This window comes from Podarcis cretensis (genome assembly GCF_951804945.1).
Source record: "Podarcis cretensis genome assembly, chromosome: 5".
NCBI lineage: Eukaryota > Metazoa > Chordata > Lepidosauria > Squamata > Lacertidae > Podarcis > Podarcis cretensis.
Window position 1 is genome coordinate 74,904,245 of NC_137174.1, and position 24,038 is coordinate 74,928,282.

The following is a 24,038-nucleotide window of genomic DNA, read 5'->3' on the forward strand; positions in this document are numbered from 1 at the left end:
TGCTACATTTGAACATATTTCCTATAAATGTCAGATTCACATGGGTATCTATTTTGACATCCAGATGGCTTACATCGGCTAGTATTTAAAATTTAAGATGGCTATACTGATGTCTTTTGCATCCTTAACATGAGCTGATTGGGTTTTTTTGTTGGGTTTTGTTCCCCGTTTACTTTTCTTTCTTCATTTTTCATTTTCTTGTTCCTTTCTTTAAGTTGCTACAGTATTTTTAAAAAATAAACACAAAGCAAAGAGTTCACTTTATTTGGCGGGAGTGGGGAAGCGGGTTTGTTCTGAAAGAGCAGGAAATCAACATTAATTGTGCAACCTTGATTTGCAGGTATGTGATTGAATCACACCTGAAAATAGTGACTGTCTGGAAATGGCCTAAAGTGTCAGACTGAGAGGCAAATCATTGTTGTCCTTTGACATTCTCAGTTATTCTCAGTAAGCCTAGGTTCCTTTCGCATGTGGCTTCTAGGGGAATTCCGCTGTAATTTACACAAATAATGAGGTCCTTATTAGGAAGTGTTAGCAATTTCCTGCCTAGGTAGGCTTTTAATTAGCAGCGTTGTATGGAAATTGTTTCTTTTCAACCAATAGGAGTGGCACTAGAAAAGCAAAGTGTTCTGAGCATTATGAGAAAATGACGTATAAAGGAAACAGTTTAAGATAAGCAGGTAAAGAAAGAAGCTATTTAAAATACTTCAGACACAACAAAAGGCAAAGTTTTGCATATTCAGTGTTGTTAGTGAAATAATAAGATACCTGAAAGAAAATTCTGAAGCATGGTTTATTAAGCTGGTGTTCTGAGCTTTCAATACTGTTATATCATATTTAACTCTCTTGGGTGCTGTTAAGTATTGTCAGCCAACAAACCATAATTTCATGCTTGAGTGGACTAATTCAAGTCTACGCTTCTTGCTTCTTTGTAAATACAACAGCATTATACCACTATAGTCGATGGAGAAACAAAACAAAGCAAGCAAGCTTTTGATGTAAAAAAATTCTTCTTTTGGAAAGCAATAAACTATGTTGTTAAATGGATGCCTTAATTGGACTTAGACCTTCTTCCAAGACCTTAAGTGTATTTATTTTCATTTGTACTCAGAGCCATTTCATATGCACTGCATAATTATTATAATTTATAAGACATAATTCATTCATCACCTAGAGCATGTGGGAGTTTTGTATACTACTTCTTTTTAATTTCTGTGCTAGGCATTATTTTCTCTCCCATTTAGTTTGAAGCTGTTCAGTTAGTTTGGTTTATTTTATACAAATGTATAGACATTTTCATATTTATTTATTGATATGTTTTGTTTTCAATATTATAATTTATAAATATTATTATAAAGAATGATTTTATCTATTTATAAATGTTACGTGTGTGTGTGTGTGTGTAGCTAGTTCAGGCATAATTTCATAGAAAAGTGGCAAAGAAATAACAAATGAAGATTCAATCATTTATTCCTTAGAATACAGATTATTTTTTCCAAGGTATGTGGATAATTTTGCCATCTTTTTGGGGGCTATTCACAGTGCGGAAGCAGAAACTGCCTTTGGAAATTGGAGAAAGGAAGGAGATATTTAGGAGAAACTGATGGGATTGCAGAGGTTTGGCACATACCTTAACAGGGTTACAAGATAGCTGAGTGGATGTGTCTTTGTTTGCTCTGTACAGCTTTAATTAAGATTTAAACAAAATAGCTAAATAGCACATTTAAAGAAGGCCACAGCTAGTAGGAAACACATTAAAAAAGACTCAGTCAATCAATCAATCAATCAATCAATCAATCAATCGTAACAAAAGCAGCGATCCTATACACACATCCAAATCAACTTGCATAGATTAAGTTGTGCATATTATTTAAATCAATGGAATTACAAGCAAAGATCACCAGTGCTGAAGCAATGATTCTTCAACATCAACTTTGTTGAACTGGTCATGTTGTTCAGATGCCAGATTATCGTCTTCCAAAGCAACTGCTCTATTCCAAACTTAAAAATGGAAAGCATAATGTTGGTGGTCAATAAAAGAGATTTAAAGACTCTCTCAAGGCAAATCTTTAAAAATGTAGTATTAACACCAACAATTGGGAAACACTGGCCTGTGAGCGCTCCAATTGGAGAACAACCTTTACCAAAGGTGTCATGGGTTTTGAAGACGCTCGAACTCAGGACAAAATGGAGAAATGTGCTAAGGCACATTTGGCAAACCCTCACCGTGATCAACTCCTGCAAGGAAACCTATGTCCCCACTGTGGAAGGACGTGTGGATTCAGAACTGGCCTCCACAGTCTCTTACGGACTCACTGCTAAAACCCTGTTTAGGAAGACAATCTTACTTGGCTACGAGTGATCGCCAAAGAAGAAGAAGAAAGACTATTTGAATCAACGGAATTACTTAATGATGCAGTATAATTTATATGAAATATAATTATTAGGGAAACATATTATTATTGAAACAATTTATATACCGCTTAACTATAATTATCTCTAACTGTTGTACATAAAATATAATGTAGGTAAAAGGTTAAAAAAAATGGTAAGAACTATAAAATCAGACTACAATTAAAATGCCTGCTGGAATAAAAGAAAGTCTTCTAGTAGGTGCTGGAAGTTCAGCAAGGAGGGCATTTGTCTGACCTCAACTGCAAGGGAGTTCAGTAAATTAAGGCCCACAATACTGAACGCATGGCTCATGGTGGTTACAAGCCATGGGGAGGTGTTAACAATGACTCCTTTGAAGACCTCCATAACTGGGCAGGGATACTGTATGGATTAGGTGATGCTTGAGGACCCAAGTTGTTAAGGCCCATGTAAATTAATACAAAAACCTTGAACTTGGTCTAGTAGCTCATGAACAGCCAGTCCAAGTTTTTGAAGACCAGAGATACATTCTAGTGATAATCTGCCTCCATCAACTGTCTGCCCCCATCAGCTACAGCATTTTGCACCAGTTGCAGCCTCTGAAGCCCAAGAGTAGCTCCACATAAAGCACATTGCAGTAATTGAGCCTTGAGGTTACCAATGCCTGACTCATCATGGCCAGACTATTCCTGCCTGAGAAGGGCTGTAGTTGATGTACCAGCCGTAGCTGCTAAAAGGCACTCCTGCATTGCTGGGGAAACCCAGCCAGATGGGCGGGGTATAAATAAATTCTTCTTCTTCTTCTTCTTCTTCTTCTTCTTCTTCTTCTTCTTCTTCTTCAACAACAGTGCTGTAATATTATTCTGCTCAAGAAAAGAGAAGTTTGTGACTGTATTTTTGGTAAATCTTGATGTAACTTTTCCGCAGGGCCAGAAAAATAAATTGTGTGAAAGTGTATTCATCGTAACATAGTTCATATTGTCAGGAAGTAATAATGAAGGCTCGGTTGTCCTTTCCCACCTGCGCTGTGCCTTCATTGCCTATTCTTTGCTTGGAGTGTAGAATTTATTTAGAATCCTATAAAGTTTTTTTCATGTGCACCTTTACTTATTACTTCAAAGGCTGAAGCACGCATAGTGCTATGAAATCTTTAAAGGAGAAAGATCATGAAATGTCACTGTGGTGCCTCTGTGATGAGCAAAGCAAAAGCCTTCCCTCAGACAACATTCGCTTTAGGAAGAGCTTAATTTTGATGCTATTTCATATAGTCTTAAAAGGGAAGACATTAGAGGAAGAAGAATCCTATTAGATTACGCCAGACTTGATCAGTTCAAGTAATTGTCTACTGCTGTATAAAATCTACATTTAAATGCATAAATCCTTGTTTCCCTTGGAAGATTTTAACACAATTTATCCCACTAGCCTAGCTGAAAGATTTCCTTGCAATTAAATTTGAATGTTGACTTTTAAAATTACTTTTCCTTCTTCTTAGGTATTTCACCCTGTAGCGTTCCAGTGATTTCTCTCTTCCTATTGTCATCCCCACTTTTCTATAGATCAGGGCGGGGAGCCTTTTTCAGCTCAAGGCTTGCATTTCCTCAAGTGGTAGGTAGAGCCAGAGTTAAATAGATGTGGCTTTTAATTTGGAACAGTGGGTTATATTCCAGACATAAAAAAACCAGAGGTGTTCTCTCTCTCTCTCTCTCTCCTTTATTCAGGCAATTAATTGGCATTTTCACAGTTCAAGGACACATTCCAGCCAGTCTAAACACTTGGTATGTAGGAATGCCAGTAAGCAGGCCCTGCTACACCACCCCCCCAAGCGGGGAACTGATCCGTGTCCCAGACTTTCTGAGTAGCCCAAGGAATCACTGGCAACCCTCCCCTCCAGGACTCTAGCCAGATGTCTGTGGGCAGGAAAGTGGTGTTGCTGTGGCATCAGAGCCCTGCAATTAAAAAGGAATGTGAATTCAGTGGGGTAATGCTACCGGCTGATTGGATGCAGTTAGGATGGATGGGTACAGGTTGTTTCCTCTTTGTTGAGTGTCAGGAGTGCCTGCAGGAGCCAGGCCCTGTGACCAGTAGGGCTTCACAGGACTGGGGCATTCCTAAGTTTGTTCTGAAGAGGCAAGCCGCAGCCACACAGGGGAGGCCTATTGGTAACTCACAGCACCTGTTGACAAGAGCCGGGAAGGGATATAAGGTCAGCATTTCCCTTTGACTCTTTGCCACAGCAACACGCTTCCTGCCTTGGGCTTCTTGACTCCTTGTTTCCTGATCCTCGGACCCTTGGCTTCTTGACTCCTGGTATCCTGACCCTTGGCTTCTTGACTCGCGGCTCTCGGACCCTTGGCTTCCTGACTCTTTGCTTCTGGACTCCTGTTCCTCCCACCCCGCCATCTTGGCCCTGGTCCCGACATCCTCTGCCAGGACTTCAACCGCCCGTAAACCGAACCTTGACACTGAGGCAATGAAGGGGATGCTTGAGATTTCAGCTGAGTAAGGCCACTGGGAACTGCTCTTCTTTCACCTCTCCACACTGTGGCAACCTTCCTCTTTTCCCTTTCCTTTCAAGACCCCAGCCTGTTTCACAGCTGGGTTGACATCTTCATCAAACTATCTTCTGCTACTCCAACGTCTTGTTCCTGGAGCCCAAGAGCATATACGTGAAATTAAGATTTATTTATTTTTGCCCCAACATGCATCACTTTACACTTGTTTACACTGAATTTCATTTGCCACTTTACTATCCATTCACTTAGTTTGAAGTGGTTCCTGGGGAGCTCTTTTTGTTGCAATGACCGTGAACAATTTAGTACCATCAGCAAACATGGCCACCTCATGGCTCACTCCTAACTATTGATGGTTTATGAGTTAAAAAGCACAGGTCCCAATACCAATTGTTGGGGCACTCAACTTTCTACCCTTCTCCATTCATTTATTCCTGCTCTTTGCTTCCTGTAACTTAACCAATTTCTGTTCCACAAAAGGACCTCTCCTCTTATTCCTCGACTGCTAAGATTACTCAGGAGTCTTTGATGAGGTATTTTGCTGAAAGTCCAAATGCACTATGTCAACCAGATGATTTCTATCTATATGCTTGTTGAGACCCTCAAAGAAATCTAGGTTCATGAGACAGGACTTGCCCTTGCAGAAGCCATGCTGGCTCGGCTCCACTGAGAGGCTTGTTCTTCTATATACTTGGTTATTTCAACTTTAACAATACTTTCCATCAGTTTTCTGGGGACAGACGTTCAGCTAATGCACACTGGATTTAAATGGGTTTTCTAGAATATATTTTATAGAGCAGCAACTGGTAGCCCTGAATAAAAAGTGCCATTCCCCTCCCTTTCCAACCCAAAATTGAAGCATCTGTGGCAATGGGAGTTGAAAGCCAGGCTATTCTGAAGGCTGGAGCATGTGCCGTTGCATGACCCTGTTTCTTTGTCGTCATGGCCTTGCAGCAAATTGAGCAAAATTATGCTTAGCTTCTTGATGTCCTTGATGTCTCATAATTCTGCCCATTTCATTTCTTTCTCCAGTCTTACAAATGTGCACTTCATGTGGCTTAGTCACATTTCATTTGCCTTTGTTCAACATTTGTGTTATTGCTGTTACATTGGTCTGTACCTGCATGCATGTGCTAGTCCCCATGAGGCTATTTTTCCATTCAAGGCAGAATAATATTACTATCAGTTGCAAAGTCTGTAAAGTGGTTTTAAAGTGGATCTTACTTCAAAGCTGCTGAGACTGAAATTAGAGGAACCATCATTTCCCACTCCTGAATTGTTGATAAACCATCTTCTGTCTCTTTCAAAGTAGTTGTCCATAGGATGACAGTGACAGCCTGTGATAAAGGGCAGATTCAGCTCAAGATCATAAGAAGAAATTCCCTTTGATTGTCAGCTCTTCCTCCACTGCAATGCAAGAGCTTTGCTTTTGGTGAGCAAAGTAGAGGATTTTTTTCTCTCCTGCAAGCTACAGTGCAAGACATACCTTCTGCAGACAGTGCTTATGCTTCCCCCCCATTCAAAGACCAAGAAGTCATGCCACCTACCTCTTCTCTATTGGATGTGGTTTCTGCTACAACATGACCCTTCCCTTCCTTGCACCATCTTCTGTACTCTTCTCATAAAGCCCTGTCCTCTCCCTTCACATTTCTATCTCAGTGACAGCATCTTCATAAGATAGCTACTGGGCTCTATCAGTCTTCCACTGGAGTTCTGCATGGTAAACAGCACATCAAATGTGACAGGGAGATGCCTATCCCTCAAACACAGTCAGGAAGATGTTCTTGGGAGCTGTATTTGTCTGTGGCTATGCTCAGTGATGCTACACTCCCTCATGTGTTTAATGTATGAAATCCCATTTGAAGCCCAGTGAAAGATGCTACCTAAAATGTGAAAAACACCTCAGATTAGACAAATTAATGGTAGAATATTTAGCATTTCCTCCCGACTTTCATGAGAGTTGGCTGTTTTCTTATACTACAAAAGCAGTGACATATGGCAGGCTGGAAAAAACAACAACCAAGATAAGAATGGGAGCAATCTGATAGCAAGATCTATTGGGATGTGGAGGCTTAGGATCCAGTGGCTCTCTGGTTGAGATGAAGGTTCCTGGGGCAGCTGGGCTCCATTGGATTAATTCCCACATCCTCATAGCGAGGTATATATGGTATGAGTGGGACCTTCAATAAAGTGTTGTGTGGAGTGCTCCTGTTTAGTGTTCCAGCCAGCAGTGCTCTCCTGTATGATAGTCTATCCCATTTATCCTCCCACCCAGTTTTCCATCTCCCTACAACAGTAAGTAAGTCTGCAACCTGTGTCTGCTGAGTATATTCAGTACTCATTGCACTGGTTTTTTTTTTCTGGGGTGGTAGTGGTTCTTTAATCTTTTAAGAGTTGTTTTTGGGGGTTTTTACCTTCTGCAAGTCTCAGGGTTCCTACAAACCTGTTGATACCTTCTTCTTGTGCGTGCGTGTTGGCGTTTTGGCTACGTAAGCAACCACCCTTGTGCCTGAACATTGGAAAGTGAATGACTGAAGCTCTGCCCACTGGGAGATGTCCTATAAACTCTTATCATTGTTTGAGTCTGCAGAGAGATAATTAGTCCATCACCTTCCCTTTCCCATCCAATAAAGGACCATGCTCTCTCTGTCTCTTTATAAAACAACTGAGGTCCAGTTTTCAGTGAAGTAGAAAGTCCATTTCTGGGCAGTAGCTCTTCAGTTTTCAAAGGGGGTTCACAGGACTGAATACATCCTCCATACAGAAAACAGCACAAAGTGGTACAAGGCTAGGCTTACTGCCCAGTGAGAACTTGCTTCTGCCCAATACAAACCACAGTAAAACATAAGCAACGAAGAACGGTACTATTGTTCACTATGTCTTGTGAAAGAGAGGCAAGCTTTATGCTGCCAAGGAAGGAATAACCACCCAAAGTCATAATCAATCTGGCCTGTAGGTGGGTAGATGAACACTTTCCAAACCTAAATATGGAGATCCATCAGACCCTGAGCATGAGCAATCTTACTGACTACATTGTTTGACCAACTCAATATGCTCTTAGTGATGCATGATCAATACATTGCTTGATGATTTTGAATTCTGTAGCTGATCTTGCAAAGGGAAGGACAAACAGATTGCAGAACTATCTCATTGAGATAATTGGTCTGTCTCTAAGGAATTAGAACATCTTTCAGAGAGAGCGATTCAGCATGTGAAAATGCTTAGATTTGTCAGACCTAGCCAGAGCAGCTTGAACTGTTCATTTCTTCAGAGGTTTGAGCATATAGCTGCTGGCAGGAATAATATGTAAAAATGCTACTTTAAAATGAAAATACATTTGTACGATAATTGCAGGGCAGCGGTTGCGGTAAGTGAGAATGCCAGAGAAAGATTACTGTTTATGACAAAAGGGAGAAATAACTTCTTAAAATGTAGAATTGCTTTCATTTCAAAAGTCATTTCCAAATTCTTTTCAAACATAAATGACTTTTGTTTGAAGCACGGAACACCACAAATCAACTGGTCGACAAAAGGGCCTGTCAAAAATGCATTACCCAGGTTTGCAGCTTAATCCAGGCCTGTGACTTCCTTCTGCCCATGTTAAACATTGTTGGAAGAAGCCAGAACCCCCTCAGGAACAATCAATTAAGCATTTATATTAGAGATTCAACTGCCCCTTCTCCAACTCTCATCCATTCCTCTTCCAAATTTTTACTTCATTTGACATTTGCCTAAAGTATGAACTTACTCACTGCTCTTAACTCTTCCTATACATCTAACACTTTTCCTCTTCTCCCTGTTTCCTGTTTCACAGACACACCCTGCTGCCTTGTCTCCTTCCCTCACAAAATGTAGTATTTTATTTAATTATAAGAATATTGATTAACCACCAGCTCGTAAGATAATAATGCTATGTACGATAAAATCCTTCAAACACCATTAAATGAGAAAATCATACGGTACAGAACAAATGACCATCACCGAATTAAATCAATTCTTTAGAAATACTCGGGGCGGGAGGGAGGAAACGTTTTCAGCAGCTGATGAAATATCAGAATTGCAGGTGCTTGTCTGATTTAACTAGTACTAGTTCAGTTGGGCTGCAAGCCAGGATGGAGAATGAGCAGATTGGGAAACACTTTGTAACTGTTATGTACTGAGTTGAATAGGAACCAAAATGCAGCAGTCTGATTGGTCCTAGAACAATAGGATTCAGAATGCAGCAGTCTGATTGGTCCTAGAACAATGCAGCTGTATGATTGGTCCGCAGGAGCCACCCAATCCAGGTGGAAGTGAATCCACAACCTGATTGGCCTACAGGAGAATCCCGGAATTAGCCAATCACATGGAGCCCATTGTGTAAATAATGTATATAAAGCAGATATTGTGGGGGAACTTCCATTCCTCCTCACCACTATGAGCTGAATAAAGAGCATGAAATCCACTCTCGACTCAGAGTATATTTCAGTAACCCTTTCCCTTTAATATCTCAAAAGCCATCTCACTAAGCTGTCTTTTCACCTGCCCGGGAGGTGGGGGGGGGGGGGGAGAGAGAAAGAAGATGCTGGGATACTGTGTATTTTCTGCTGAGAGTGGAAAGTACAGTGTTCTGTACGTTTTTCCTCACCAAACAAAAATGAAACTTATGATTTGGAGTTGGAAGAGAGAGCCTTAAGCTGCCTCCATGGCCAACCTTCCTTCACATTGACTCAGGCAATTTTTTAAAAAGTGGATAGAAGTAAATAATTCCACCCAACGTATAGTTTGAGCCTCACTTTCTAACCCTCATTTTCCCCTCTTTTCCTGCATCTATTGGTGCAGAGTATATTGCTTATAACCTTTAAGATATCCATAGTCACAGACTTTTCTTTCTGAAAAAGAAATGGCATCAGCATGTTTCTAAAGCCTGCTCTGATGCCACTTGGCATTAATTTTTAAACACCTTTTCCTTTTATACTGCAGTGCAAATTGAATTTTTAGCTGCGCCCGGGAAAAAAAAATGGTAGAACACTATATCTGAAATCTTATTTACTCACAGTTTTCATATGAGTATCTTTCCATATCATGACTTCAATAACGGATTTTCAAAGGGAAAAGTAATTATCTACTGTGGGAAGCAATAAAAGTTAGAGCTGCCTGAAAAAAGAAAAAAAAAATCTGTTGAGGATATATTGGATTTGAAGGGAGTAGACAACATGGAGCCTTCCAGATGTTGTCCCATCAGCCATAGTCAAGATGACCACTGGTCAGGAATGATGGGTGTTCAATCATTATTCCACTGATGGAAGGCCATGGGATACCAAATGGATACAACCTGTTATTCCTGTTATTCAGGTCCTGCCCCCCCCCCCCAGAAAGTCACCTTGTGGACTTGTATAGGTAAAAATTTAAAAAGCAGGATAGTAAGTGCCACAAGTAAATAAATAACTATTTTATTTCCAAGAGTTTCAGAATTATTGTTGGCACCTGTCTGTCACAGGAGACAATGGAGTCATAATTTGTTATACAAACCAAATATGCCTTTATTGAGGTAAGGTGTACTGAGAATTGTTCAGTCTTAGTCTCTAGAAATGATTTAAAATCTCAGGACTTACCTTGAACTCCCTGCCACTATTTTCCCCCAGCAGCAACAATATGATTCAATTTCACACTATACTTAAAAATTAAAGGAAATTCCAGTTGCCTTGCTAAATTTATCTAAATTATTTTCACCTTTAATGAAATTATTTTCCATAAATTATTAGTACTAGCATGATAAAAGGATACTTGTGGTCAAAACCATACCATATTCTGAAGAGCCAAGCGCTTTCTGCTTTGGTTGTGTTTCTTTCCAGGTTATTTGCAGCCTGCAATAATATATTTTGGAAAAAAGTTTTTTTTAAAAAAAACACCTGCAGATGTTTTATAAGCAGCAGCTAAGCTAAATTAAAAATGTAAGCCATTTTAAACACATTTCAGTTCACCATTTATATCTTAAACTAAGCAGATTAACTATTAAGAAGGGCTCAGAAACAGATGATTTTTTTTTAATCAACTAAAATTGCTTACCATTAAGAGACCAGCTACCACTTAGGTTGCAATCCTGACCTCCCTTACCTGGGAGTAAGACCCACTGAATTCAATAGGACTTACTTCTGAGTAGACATTGTTAGGATCGTACTGTTAGTTACAAAGTATACTTATATCCCATCTCCCCCCGCACCATGGAATTGAATGATTCATATATGGAGTTTCCAGGGAGGTCTTCCATTTAGGTACTGAGCAGACCCAGATCTGCTTAACTTCACCAGCCACCTTGGTAAGGGGCATGGCTCAGTGGTAGAGCATCTGCTTTGCATGCAGAAGGTCCCAGGTTCAATCCCTTGAGTCTCAAGGTAGGGCTAGGAGAAAACTCTGTCTGAAACCCCGGAGAGCAGCTGCCAGCCAGTGTATATCAGGTAATAACCAGATGTTATTAAGCTAGATGGACCAGTGCATAAGGCACTTTCCTGTGTGCAGCTCCCATCAAGTTCATTGGGATCTACCTGCAGGAGAACTGTCTGGAGGCTTGTGGCCAAAGTTTGGGTATTACAAATCAATAGTAGACTAACAGTGAAATCCTATCTCTTGAGTCACACCTGCTCAAAATGCAAGTGTTGGGCTGCCATATTTCAAAAAGTGAAAATCCAGACACAAAAGCTGTTGAGCTTTTAAAAAGGAAAAATATACCCGTGTCGCCATACGTCCGAATCCCAGCTGTGTATGGGGAATTACAGACATATGGGAATCCCAAGTGGCACAAAGGGAGCACTTTCCACAAATACTGTATTTCCTAGCCGTAGAGGAGAGCATGGTAAAAGCACAGAGGAATACCACACCAACCATCATGGGAACCAGCCATAGTGACTAGTATCTATTGATGTTTTATTGACCTTATTGTAATTTGTTAGCTGTATGTTTCAATGAGCAGCCTATAATCATTTAAATAATTAAATAGCCTTATCTTCTATGAATTTGGCTGTTCCCAAGGCCTAGGGTTGCCATATGTCTGGAATTTCCTGGATATATCCAGAATACTGCATTTGGAAGCAGAGTCCGGGTGGAAATCGCTGAAATGTCTTAGAAAATCTGGATGTATAGCAACCTATGTTGGCAGTGTTGCTTTTAGTGATTTTTCTTAAAAATATCTCAAAGCTCAACAACTTTGCTCAAATATGGCAATCCTACCAATGCCAGCATATTGAGACTACTAGATTGACCTATAAACTAAATTTAACTTCTTTTTTTTTTTTACCCGTCTTCTCCTGCAGTGATGTAGGATTTTAATATTTGGGTATGGATCTGTTTTTGAGCAAATTTGATCATGCACCATATTTTTCTTTGCTGCATCAGTACTCACATAGAATAACTCAGCATTTATTTTTATTAATGATTCGTTTTTTTAAAAAAAGCTGCTGAGGGACACTGTATTCTGTGATCAATAAAAACAGTATTTCTTCTCCATTGCTGCAGTGGGAATACTTTCTATTTTGCTCCTGCCAAGCTTAGATGTCATTTGGTTTTATTTCATTTTATTTTTGTTTATAGCTTACAAAAAGGTCATTGCTACGGGGATCATAATCTTCCAATAATTATGACATGTTTCCTTCCTCCTGTCCACCTTCTCATGCCGTGTGAGAAAACCAACACTGGAATTAGTTTCTAAGATTTTATTCATTGATTTCAAATGCACTCTGTTGTTTTACAAGATGACTGGGAAGCATTGTGCACCCCGTGGAAATGTCTCTGTAGCTTTGAATGATATACTACAGCTCAATTGGTTAGAGCGTGGTACTACCGATAAACACCAAGGTTGCAGGTTTGATCCCTGTATGGAACAGCTGCATAGTCCTGACTAGATGATCCTCAAGGAAGGTTCCTTCCAACTCTACAATTCTATGATTCTATATATAATCCTGAACAAAGTGGCTAGTTGTTGCTGGATATGTCTCCTGTTCTGCACTGCATCTCCTGGCCCCCCTTCCTGTACATAGGAAGGGATTAGAATATGTATGTATTAATGAATAAAGCATTTGTTTATTCATTTAGTGTCTGTCTGCCGCAAAGTGAAGTTCTCTGTAGAGGAGTTATTTGGGTTTTCCAAGAAATATTGGTCAGATGTGATTCAAGACCATCTCAAATGGGACACTTTCCTGGAGGTGTGAGTATGTCATACACAGTGTCCCCAAACTTATTTTGGGATCCACACCCCAAATTCCTTATTATTTTGGCTATTATATTATATTATATTCTTGTATTATATTCACTATTACAGAAACACCCCAGACCATATAGGGTTGTATTAAACACTACTGCTCCACACGTGTCACTGACTTTTGCTTGTGCAAAAGTCCTCCTCCTCTCCCATGTAGTTCCCTGAGCATCTGCAAAATCTGCTCCAAAGAGTGGGGACGGGATGACAACAACAACAACGAACAGTTTTAATAGGATAAAGGAGTTTAAAATACCAAATAATCTTCATTAAGTTAGCCAGCTCTCCCCTGGGACTTGACAAGAGGCCCAAAGTGTTCTTCCAAAACACCTGAACAAAATATGTACTATAAAAAGTGTCTCCAAGGAAATGCACTTACAAGCCAAATGAATGACTCTTACAAAATATACTTGTTTATCGTAAGGAAGAAATTAGATTTCATTTTTTTCCTAACAGCAACAACACCAGAGTCCCGGTGGAGTACAGGATCAGGTTTAAGGTGCTGGTTTTAACCTTCAAAGCCCTATACGGCCTAGGGCCCTCGTACCTACGGGACCGCCTCTCCTGGTATGCCCCACAGAGGAACTTACGATCTTCAAATAAAAACACCTTGAGGGTCCCAGGCCTCAGAGAGGTTAGGCTGGCCTCAACTAGAGCCAGGGCTTTTTCGGCTGCGGCTCCAACCTGGTGGAACGCTCTGTCACAAGAGACAAGGGCCCTGCAGGACTTGACATCTTTCCGCAGGGCCTGCAAGACAGAGCTGTTCCATCTGGCATTTGGTCAGGGCGCAGCCTGACCCCCTCCTCTGGCAATCTTTACAAAGCTTTAGTTTATGGTTGCCATCAATTTTGATTTTAATTCATTTTTATAATGTTTTATAATGTCATACTGTTTTAATGTTGTTAGCCGCCCTGAGCCCGGCTTCGGCTGGGGAGGGCGGGATATAAATAAAATTTATTATTATTATTATTATTATTATTATTATTATTATTATTATTATTATTATAAGAGAGCATGTAGCCCTTCCTAATGTCCATGGAAACTACATTTATATGAATCTGTTTGGCAATGAAGTCCTCACCAGACGTCCTTCTCCATGCGCCCTACCTTTGGGCAGTAGCAGGCAGTGGGATGGTGCAGTCAAGGTGAGATTGCTCACCTGCCTTCTAAACACTGAGCATTGCTGCCAGTTTTGGTGGAGGGGGGTAGGTTGAGGTGCAGTGCAGGTACAGCAGCAGGAGCATCAGATTGACTCTACACCTATACCTACACCATGCCTTGTTCCCCATTCTCCTCTCTCTCAAGAACAAGCAGCAGTGCTTGGTGTTCAGAAGGCAGGTGAGCAGCACTGAGCCCTCTGCACAGCCTCACTGAACACTACTGTCTTTGGGGATAAGGCAGGTGACTATCAAACAGGGTGGACAGTATCCAATATACACATTGTATCAGCACAAGGATTTCCACTTGCAAAACAGAACTTTCCCCTCCATTCCCTACATAAACCCTGCACTTTCCCCATCTCCACAGGACCCCCTAAGGGCATGGGGAGAGAAGAGGGAAGGGATGTGCAGCCAAAAGTCCTTGTACTGAAGGAATGAGCTAGTTGAATGCTGCCCAGATTCACTGGATCTCCCATATACAGTGGCCTCTACCCTATAGTGGTGGGCTCCACCCTCTACCTTGGTGCTGACTTCTGACACTAGGCCTAGGTGGTGCCACAATCATGGATCTCACTTGCTAGACATATTTACCTGGTACCATCACCATTGTTTTTAGAAAGCAGGCTGAATTTGTTAGTTAAGATTTAAATGGTGATTAGGATTTATTTATTTTTGGCTGTGATTTCTTGCTATTTGTATTTTTATTATCACTGCTTTAAGATTTCATGAATACTGTTGCTATTTGCAACCTTTTCTAGTTGTATCTGCAAGCTTGAGGTCTTTTATGGCGGGCAGGCAGGAAATAATTCTTCCTTTTTTTAATTAACTAAATAAATGAGGAAACTTAATGATAACCTTTCCCCCGCTGGTGTACATCAAGGCTAGCTTTGTATTCTAAACATGCTTGAAACACAGCGAAGTGGCTGCATTCAATTATTCCTGAACATTATTGATGGTCTCACAATATTGCATTATGAAAGACTATTAGTGGATGAGTGGAAATAAATGAGCTACGAGTCCGTCGCAGGGCAAGTGATAAATGCACTGGGAAGTGACAGATCTGACGTGGCACAAAAAGTTGTGAATGCGTCGATATGGATAACATAATGTAAACTCCAGTGGTTGACTGGTTGGTGCAGGAAGGTTGCGTGCCTGCATTGCTGCCATTTACTAAGAGGAGGGGTGAGACAAGGGGAAGCGCAGCATGCTGTGGGCGCAGTGGCAGGAGCATCAAATTGACTCCACTGCCATGGCCGCACCATGCAATGCTCCTGGTTCCCCCGCTCTCAGTAAGAGGCTGCGACACTCAGTGTCGGGAAGCCAGGTGCACAACCCTGCCCTGCCAGCATTGTCCCGCCAACCACTGCTGAGTTTAACCATGCCAATGTGAGTACAGGGGACTATTCTTGACTGCTGACTACAAGACAGAAGTCCCCACTTCAAGAGAAGGTTCTTGTCACCTTCCTGAAAGCGACAAAGCAATAGTTTGGAAATGCCCACAACCTTACAAGGCACTTATATAATCTGTGGAGTGAGGAACCTGTGACCTTTCAGATGTTGTAGGATTCCGACTCCTATCAACTTCTGTCAGCATGGCCAACGGTTGGAGATGAGGAGTCCAGCAACATCTGGGAGGCCATTGGTTCCCCACCCCTGCTTTAGAGACTAGCAGCATGATGATATGGTACCCACACAAGTAGCGCAATGGGCTGATACAGGGGGGGGGGAGTCTGTGCATCTTACATATGCCTATCTAGCCCTTCCTCTTAATGTGATGCAAGTTATCCATGTTGCCTTGCACAGGGGAAGGGGGCCAGATGAAGAAAAGGAAAAGGGGCAAACATGGTTCTGTTGAGCCACATGTGAGTACTGCCCACATCATAGGCTTGGATTATGTCAACACATTTAATGTGGCCTGGGCATTCATAGGTATACTTCGTCAGAAGCATGAAGTGGACAGTTGAGTTGGAATGGTGAAGATGCAAGAAACTGCTATGCAAAGTGAGATTTGCAGAAATGATTGAACACGTGCTAAAAACTAGGGATTGACTCTACATGCTCAGCCTTGCCAGGAACTGCTCAGTTCTCAGAATAGAGTCCACAGACTCCAGAAGAGACAGATGGTATTAAAATATATTCAGACAGTTATGTTAAAATGGCAAATGCACATTTATAATATCCTGACCTAGACTTGGTCCCCGAAGTTCAGAATCTGAATAATATATAATTCCCTGATTTATTCCTGGGGATTAAACTATTTTCTGAAGTGCTTTTATTATGAAAAATGCATCAGATTACAAATGACATTAATTATACCAAAAAATAAAGTCTGCTATTCTTCAACATATATTCATGTTCACTGGAAACTCCTCATCAAACTATATTTCATTTTACAGTCTGGGAGTCAATAGAATGCAAGAAGTTCACATCGGAATATTGTGATTTTGGGGGCAAAAGTGGTCATTTCCCTTGGGGTTCCTGGAAGTTACAGCAGAGATTTTTTTGATTTTTTTTTAAAGTCCGTGAAGCCCATGTGTTTGAACACATATCTCTTTCAAATGTTTCTATTTTAGATTGCAACTTGCCTGAGTAGCAGTTTCTGTCTTCAGATCCTCATCTGGATCAACACCCACCCTGTTAAAAAAAAAAAAGCAAGCAAGCAAATGGTGAATGCAGGAAAACATACTAATTGTGAAGCAACTGCTTCTCTGTAAGAGAGCAGATAATATGAAAACAACGTAAAACTAGCAAAATGTTGAGATGAAAAAATTTCAGGAGATGTGTCCTCCCAGTCACCTATAAGTACATTGCAGATTACATTGCTACTGAAATGGATGTCAATCAACAAGAGTGCAAAACAAGGGCCCAGGCATACCTAGGCTTTGGTGTTTTCTTGCTCTGATGGTCATAATATCAGGCTGCTTTATAGAGTAAGTAAATGATTCCATGAGTCTGGATAACATTCCTTTGGCACATCAATGTTTTGAAGCATTCAGTCCCCTTTACTTAGACATGCACTAAGATGTTTTGGTGCCTGAGGCAGACGATCCAAAGGGTGTCTCCCATGTTGGTAAAACATGTGATAATGAAATTAAAAATAAATAAACGATGATATACTAAATGATGTCTGTACAAAAAAATCTCGTACTCGAGCTGGACAGCTTCATCTTATTTAATAGAAGGACCAGCAAGGTCTTTACTAAATAATTTGTTTCCCTCATGGCCACTGCTTGGATAAGGTGTTTGTGTGCTGGAATAAACCCTGAATGCACTAATGGACCATTTGACCCTGTAAAGCTTTTGGGTGAGGCAGCCTTGGGTATTGAGCATACCCAGTCAGACATGGTGGAACAAGGATTTATTTTTTACTTTTGCCTAGATCCTTGTTAGGCAAACTCTCCAGAAACACACTTCCTGACAGCATCATTATGCCACAGTGCTAGTGAACATCTCCTAGTAAGGTGTATAACTGACCCAGCAGATGCAGTCTGTTGCACCTTTGGAAGAACCAAGACTTCAATTCATTTGAGAGGTCCAACCTGCTTAACTATTGGGGTTGGTGGGGTGGAGTTCAGATGATGTCTCATCTTTCAAGGAATGCATGAGGGGAATCCTGGGGCCATACTTGCTAGCCCCATACACTGGTATGTTTACAGAGCCACTTCGTGTGTGGATTGTGTGGGTGGCATGCAAAGTTTTGGCAGGGCCTGTTTCTGCTGCATGTGACTGTACTCTTCCTGCCAATGAATGACAGCTGTTTGCATAAACACCTTTATATTATGCCATGAAGAAATCTGAGTAACAGAAACACCAAAGTTCTTAAGAGAGCTAAATACCCAAAGCAGAACAACATATAGTTAATGTTCTATATGCTTAACTGGACTATTACAAAGCCTTTTACTATGCAGTGCACAATGCATACCGAATAAATACACAAGTATACACAGCAGAATATGGTGCGTGGACATTTTCTTTGGTCAAGTGCCATGGATAATTTGGGAGAGGAAGGCATGATGTTACTGCTAAGCAAGAAGGGTATCTCAAATAGTAGGCCAAATGCAGAAGGCTTGGCATGGCGGAGACCAGACAACTAGGGTGTGACCTCCCCCTCCATTCTCTCTATATATCACATGAGCATCAAATAATATGCCTGAATCAATCACTGGTTTATGGGGCTGGAAAAAGACACAGGTTTCCCATTCTTGTTCTGTGTTCTTATTCCAGTGTTGGCCTCAGTGGATTTCTTTGCTTCTCTTTTGTGGGTTGAAGTGACAGCTATGATTCGCAATATCAGAAGAAAGATGTGGTGAAAGTAGGAACAGATTGTGCAGCACAGATATCTGTGACTGGATGCCCCCTAATTTCTGACAAGCTGCCCTTTTTGAGCTGGTCTAGTGAGCTAATGTACAGTGCACTGATGCAGGGGAAATGTATTCTTCGACCAAATGTTTCATTAAGACCACTTTGCAGTTTGCTTAGCGTTTTATCTCTCTATGCATTAACTCCCTGTCAATTATAACAAATCACAACTGCATTTTAAAAATTCCATTTCTACTTTTTGTGGGAATCATTTGATTCATTAAAAAGATTATTTCTTTAATGTTTAGACAATTTATAACCCACTTTTCAATTTATTTAGTTTCTTAGGGTGAAAACAAACAAACTTAAATTAAAATTGAATACAGTTATTATAAAATACAATTATTATGAAATAACTATGACCAATTGAATAAATAAATCAAAAGGAACTAGTAGATAGGATGAAACATACTGTGTAAAATCAATTTGACGGACACTTATATTAAAAAAGGATTTATTCGATACTTACCAATAGGGTGGAGGGGAGTCCAGGACTCAATAAGAGCCCAAATATGAAGTGGTTTTGTTTTGTTTTGTTTTTTTTTTATTATTATTAGATATATATATATCTAATAAGAGCCCAACTCAATAAGAGCCCAAATATGAAGTGGTTTTTTTGTTTTTGTTTTTGTTTGTTCCCCCCCCCTATAAATAGGGGAAGAGATAAATATATTATGTAAATCAATTATAATTTACTTATATCAATTATAATTTATTTATATGTATATTGTTATGTTCATTGATATGATGAATTGTACAGTGTACACTTATACGGGTTTGTGTATTTGTAAAGTTTGAATAAAAAAGTATTGACAAAAAAAAAAACAAACCAGTCTACAAATAAAGGTCTCAAAAGCTCACTTAAGAAAGACATGCTTCCAGATATGGCAGATCTCAGCTGGTAAAGTGTTCCACAGGTACAGACAGGGCTAACAATGAAGAACTTCCTCTAATATTAGAGAAGGGTGTTACCTGCAGTGCTATCAGAGCTCATTGAAAGGGAAGGTACTTAATTGAGACGGGGTTCTGTCTCTTCAGTATATCTCAGACCAAGGCTGTATAGCAAGAGTATGGAACCTGTGTCTCTCCTTAGCTGCTGAACTACACCATCCCATCATGCTGGCTGGGACTGTTGGGAGCAATGTATGAATGGCCACAAGTTCCCCATCCCTGCTGCATAGAGCTCTGAAGTTAAGAAGTAGCATATTGAGTTCACCCCAGACAGAAGCGCTGACTTGGGCCCCAGACTCTGGGTGCCCAGCGGCGCATGAGATGTGACGTAACATCATGATGTAACATCATATTGTGCTGCTCAGCTCTCTTGCACTGTGGTGGGGCGAGGGTCTCTACCTCCATCATGGGGTCTCTGTTGGAGCCCACTGTGGCCACAGATGTACCCTAGAAGCATGGCTGCAGCGGGCCTCAATAGAGGCCCCATGGCGGAGGTGGAGGCCCCAGCCCAGTAGGCGCCACAGCGCCAGACAGTCAGAGGTAAGGCAATGGGCAGCAGCGGCAGAAGCCAGGCACCCACAGTGAAAATTTTGTGGGTGCCCACCTGTGACCCCAGAACTCAGCAGTGGTTTGCAACATGGGTGTTATACATTCCCAGAGAAAACAAGAAACTGTTTGTATCACAGCCATAACACTTCAAGACATGCGCTCAGAATGTTCACTTTATAACTCAATTTTCTGTTTCAAACTTTAGTTATAACTCAAAATCCACATGCTGATTGAGCAAGAAGCATAACGATAGAATTTCCTTAGGTATTATAATCCATTCTTTCAGTTACTAAGGAAGTTCCAGAAATAGTTATCCTATTGATTGTTTTAGATGCCATATCAGCTTAGATCTTTTGAAGTGCATAATGAATGTGGACAGTTTATCCATGGAGAAGTGTCTACTGTTTCACTCGCAGTTATTTCAGTGCGGCTTAGAGATGGAAAACATTTGGCCCTTATACTCCATGTATACCCTAAGGCGGTGCTTTTGTGTAATGAATCTTCAAAAACAGCACATTTCTACCCATCACACTTGCCAAGAGAAGCTTTAAGAGGTAATCATTGTGTGTCCTAAGGGCTCAGAAGCCAAAAAGCACATCTAAAGAAGCCTACATTTGTTTTGAAGGGCTGAATCAAGGTTTTGAAGGCAGTAACAGCAAAGGAATGATAGGGTAGTCACAAGATGATGTGCCTCTGATGAGAGTCAGTTCATCTGCCTGACCATTTGGCTTTGGCGGAGATGGTGGAGAGCCTGGCTATTTTTGATTTGCCTATCATAAGCACAGCCAGCACAGGAAGCTTTTCTAAAGGGGCTTTGGTAATGGCATTCTGTGTCACAAACTCTGACTCCATTTCACCTATTGTCAAGAGCCAATAGGAAAAATGAGCTGATAGGCATGCATATAACGGTTGTACAAAGTGGCTGATTACAGTCCCAAACACAGCATGCTCCCTGTGGACGGATGACTGATGTATTGCGAGGATAACAAATTGACGCAGCAACTTTATGGGATTAAAAACTGGCCATAACTTTATTGATTACAGATGTAGGTAGGCTTTGGCTCAGTCACTGGGCATGTATCCAGAATTAGTCTCCTGACTGAAGGTGGAAATTTTGACCAGGATTGTGCCTGGGTTAAGGACCATCTCAAGATGCAGGTCAACTAAGCTGCCCCATGCCCCACTTGTGATTGGAAATTTTATGGCCCAACTGCCCTCTGCTTGGCTTCAGGACAGAAACTTCCACCGATATCCTTTTACCATGTGACATTGCACCTGAATGGGATCGGGGCAATGCACCAAATCACCCCACACCCGGAATTAGATTAAAGATTCCACCCAATACTTTATGTGCTGAAAGTTGTGATGATTGCTATGAGGAAGGGGAAACCATTAAACAGGGCCAAATTGTTTGAAGACAAATTCCATCCTGACTCTGAATACAATGACCATTTCCAACCGCAGCAAGGTCTAAGCAACATCAACCAAGAGAACAGTATACAGGATGGGCAGGAAAGGTTGTTGTTTTGCTGACTGGGCTGGTAAATGCCAGCACATTGGGTTTAACCCCCCCTCCCATGGGAGAGGGGAGTGAGGACTTGTTCACTTTGGTCTGCTGCTCTTGCCCCACCCCGAACAAAAGCCATGAATGACTGATTTGAATTGAGTTTTGGCGTGCAATCTTGCAAACCCCAGCGGCTGGCTGAGGAGGATTGCAATGGCCAGCCACAAGTGTAAAACAATAACCTCCATGCCACAAGGAGCCATGCCAAGCCACAACCGCCACCCACCCAGAGTTCTGCGTAAGAAGCCATTATCACAGAGAGCTCAGGCATAATTACAATCTATAAGAAACACAGGACTTCCCCAGAAAATGGCAACCTTGGATCGAGTTTCTCACTGCCCTCCATAAATGCATTTATTTATAGCATTTTTGAGAGTACACAGCAGTACAACACAAAATATTTTAAAGCCATGCAACAGGTAAAATAATAAAACGAAAGGGTGAAAAGTATATCCCTCCCTCCCTCCTTCCATGCCCATATTACATCTTACCTCATGTTTTGATGACATAGTGCTATAGATTTTGCCACATACTGTAATTGACTACTGCTGACATTTGAGGGGAAGCACCCAGTGTAATGAAGCAAGTTGTACAATGCTCTATGGAAGGGGATGTGCAACATGGACTTACCATTTTCAGGGGCAGGTCTGTGTTATTTTTGAGGTGTAGCTCCATTGTTACCAAAATACTTTACATTTAGTATGGGGTATGGGAAGTATCGGGACGCAGGTGGCGTTGTGGGTTAAAGCCTCAGCGCCTAGGACTTGCCGATCGAAAGGTCGGTGGTTCGAATCCCTGCGGCGGGGTGCGCTCCCGCTGCTTGGTCCCAGCGCCTGCCAACCTAGCAGTTCGAAAGCACCTCCGGGTGCAAGTAGATAAATAGGGACCGCTTACCAGCGGGAAGGTAAACGGCGTTTCCGTGTGCGGCTCTGGCTCGCCAGATGCAGCTTTGTCACGCTGGCCACGTGACCCGGAAGTGTCTCCGGACAGCGCTGGCCCCTGGCCTCTTAAGTGAGATGGGCGCACAACCCCAGAGTCTGTCAAGACTGGCCCATACGGGCAGGGGTACCTTTACCTTTACCTTTATGGGAAGTATAGGTACCCCGTTAAATCTATGCTGTTAAATCTATACAGTGGTACCTCAGGTTACATACGCTTCAAGCTACATACGCTTCAGGTTACATACACTTCAGGTTACATACGCTTCAGGTTACAGACTCCGCTAACCCAGAAATAGTACCTCGGGTTAAGAACTTTGCTTCAGGATGAGAATAGAAATCGTGCTCTGGTGCTGCAGCAGCAGCAGGAGGCCCCATTAGCTAAAGTGGTGCTTCAGGTTAAGAACAGTTTCAGGTTAAGAACGGACCTCTGGAACAAATTAAGTACTTAACCCGAGGTACCACTGTACATGGGCAAGGATGTCATTTTTGTCAAGCCTTTCTCTCTGTTCTACTAGCTTTTTATAAGAATAAGTATTGGGGAAATGCGGACTCCTCCACCCCACCCCACCCTAAGGATGACCTTATGTCCAAACCTTAGTTCCTTTTAAAAAGAACTCCTTAGATAAGATGTCTCTCACTACCCTTTGATATGCTAATCTTGGAGGCAGCCAGCCAAACAACCTCATGAGTCTAAGAATTCATTGTTCCACTTATCTTCATCCCTTTGATCTGCAGGGTTCACTACATAAAGGTTCACCACAAAGTTTGAGCATGGAGCCAAGTGAAGTGAACTTGAGTTTCAGACATGAATGGATGAAGCTTTTCAAGACATGAAAATAAGAAATATCTCCTGCTAATGCCTGTCAGGCTTCTGTGAAACTCACAGGACCAGGGGCTGGTGAAAAGGTTGCTGACTCTAGCCTTGGAATATAGCATAGTGGTAGAACATATGCTTTGGATGTAGAAAGTCCTATATTTATGTCAGCATCGCCCTTGAGCCAGTGCCACCAACTGGACTCATCCACTTCAGCCCCGACTGGGCTAGGCGAGCTGGGTAGCACTTCCAGAGACCACCTTCTACACAGGAACAGGTCAAAGTGCTGTGGACTCACAGCTTAGAGTTGTGAGCACCGGATTCACTCCAACAAGAAGACAGTCGTCGCACAGCAGAGTATAGCAGAGTACAGCAGACCATAAACGACTCGGAGAGCAGCTCTGTAGAATATCTTCTTTATTCTAACTACAACTATAATACACAACTATATACAGAGCTAAATGAGGTCTAAACAAAAATGCTGAACTGCACTGAGTGTCTGCAGCTGCTCTTAGCAGCAACCTTATCTAAACACACAATCTCTCTCTAACACTTAGGCTCTCTCTCTCCGACACTTTGATGTGAGG

The 24,038-nt window shown here is 41.4% G+C and overlaps 1 protein-coding gene across 1 annotated transcript in view; it reads right to left on the minus strand.

The window, feature by feature from the left end:
- Positions 1-24,038, minus strand: part of SLC9A9 (solute carrier family 9 member A9) — a 264,850-nt gene that overhangs the window by 41,570 nt on the left and 199,242 nt on the right. Inside the window, exons 13-14 of the mRNA XM_079977932.1 lie at positions 16,859-16,907; positions 10,650-10,729 (exon numbers count right to left, since the gene is read on the minus strand). Coding sequence (XP_079834058.1) covers positions 10,650-10,729; positions 16,859-16,907 — 129 coding nt within the window. The remainder of the gene's footprint in view (positions 1-10,649; positions 10,730-16,858; positions 16,908-24,038) is intronic.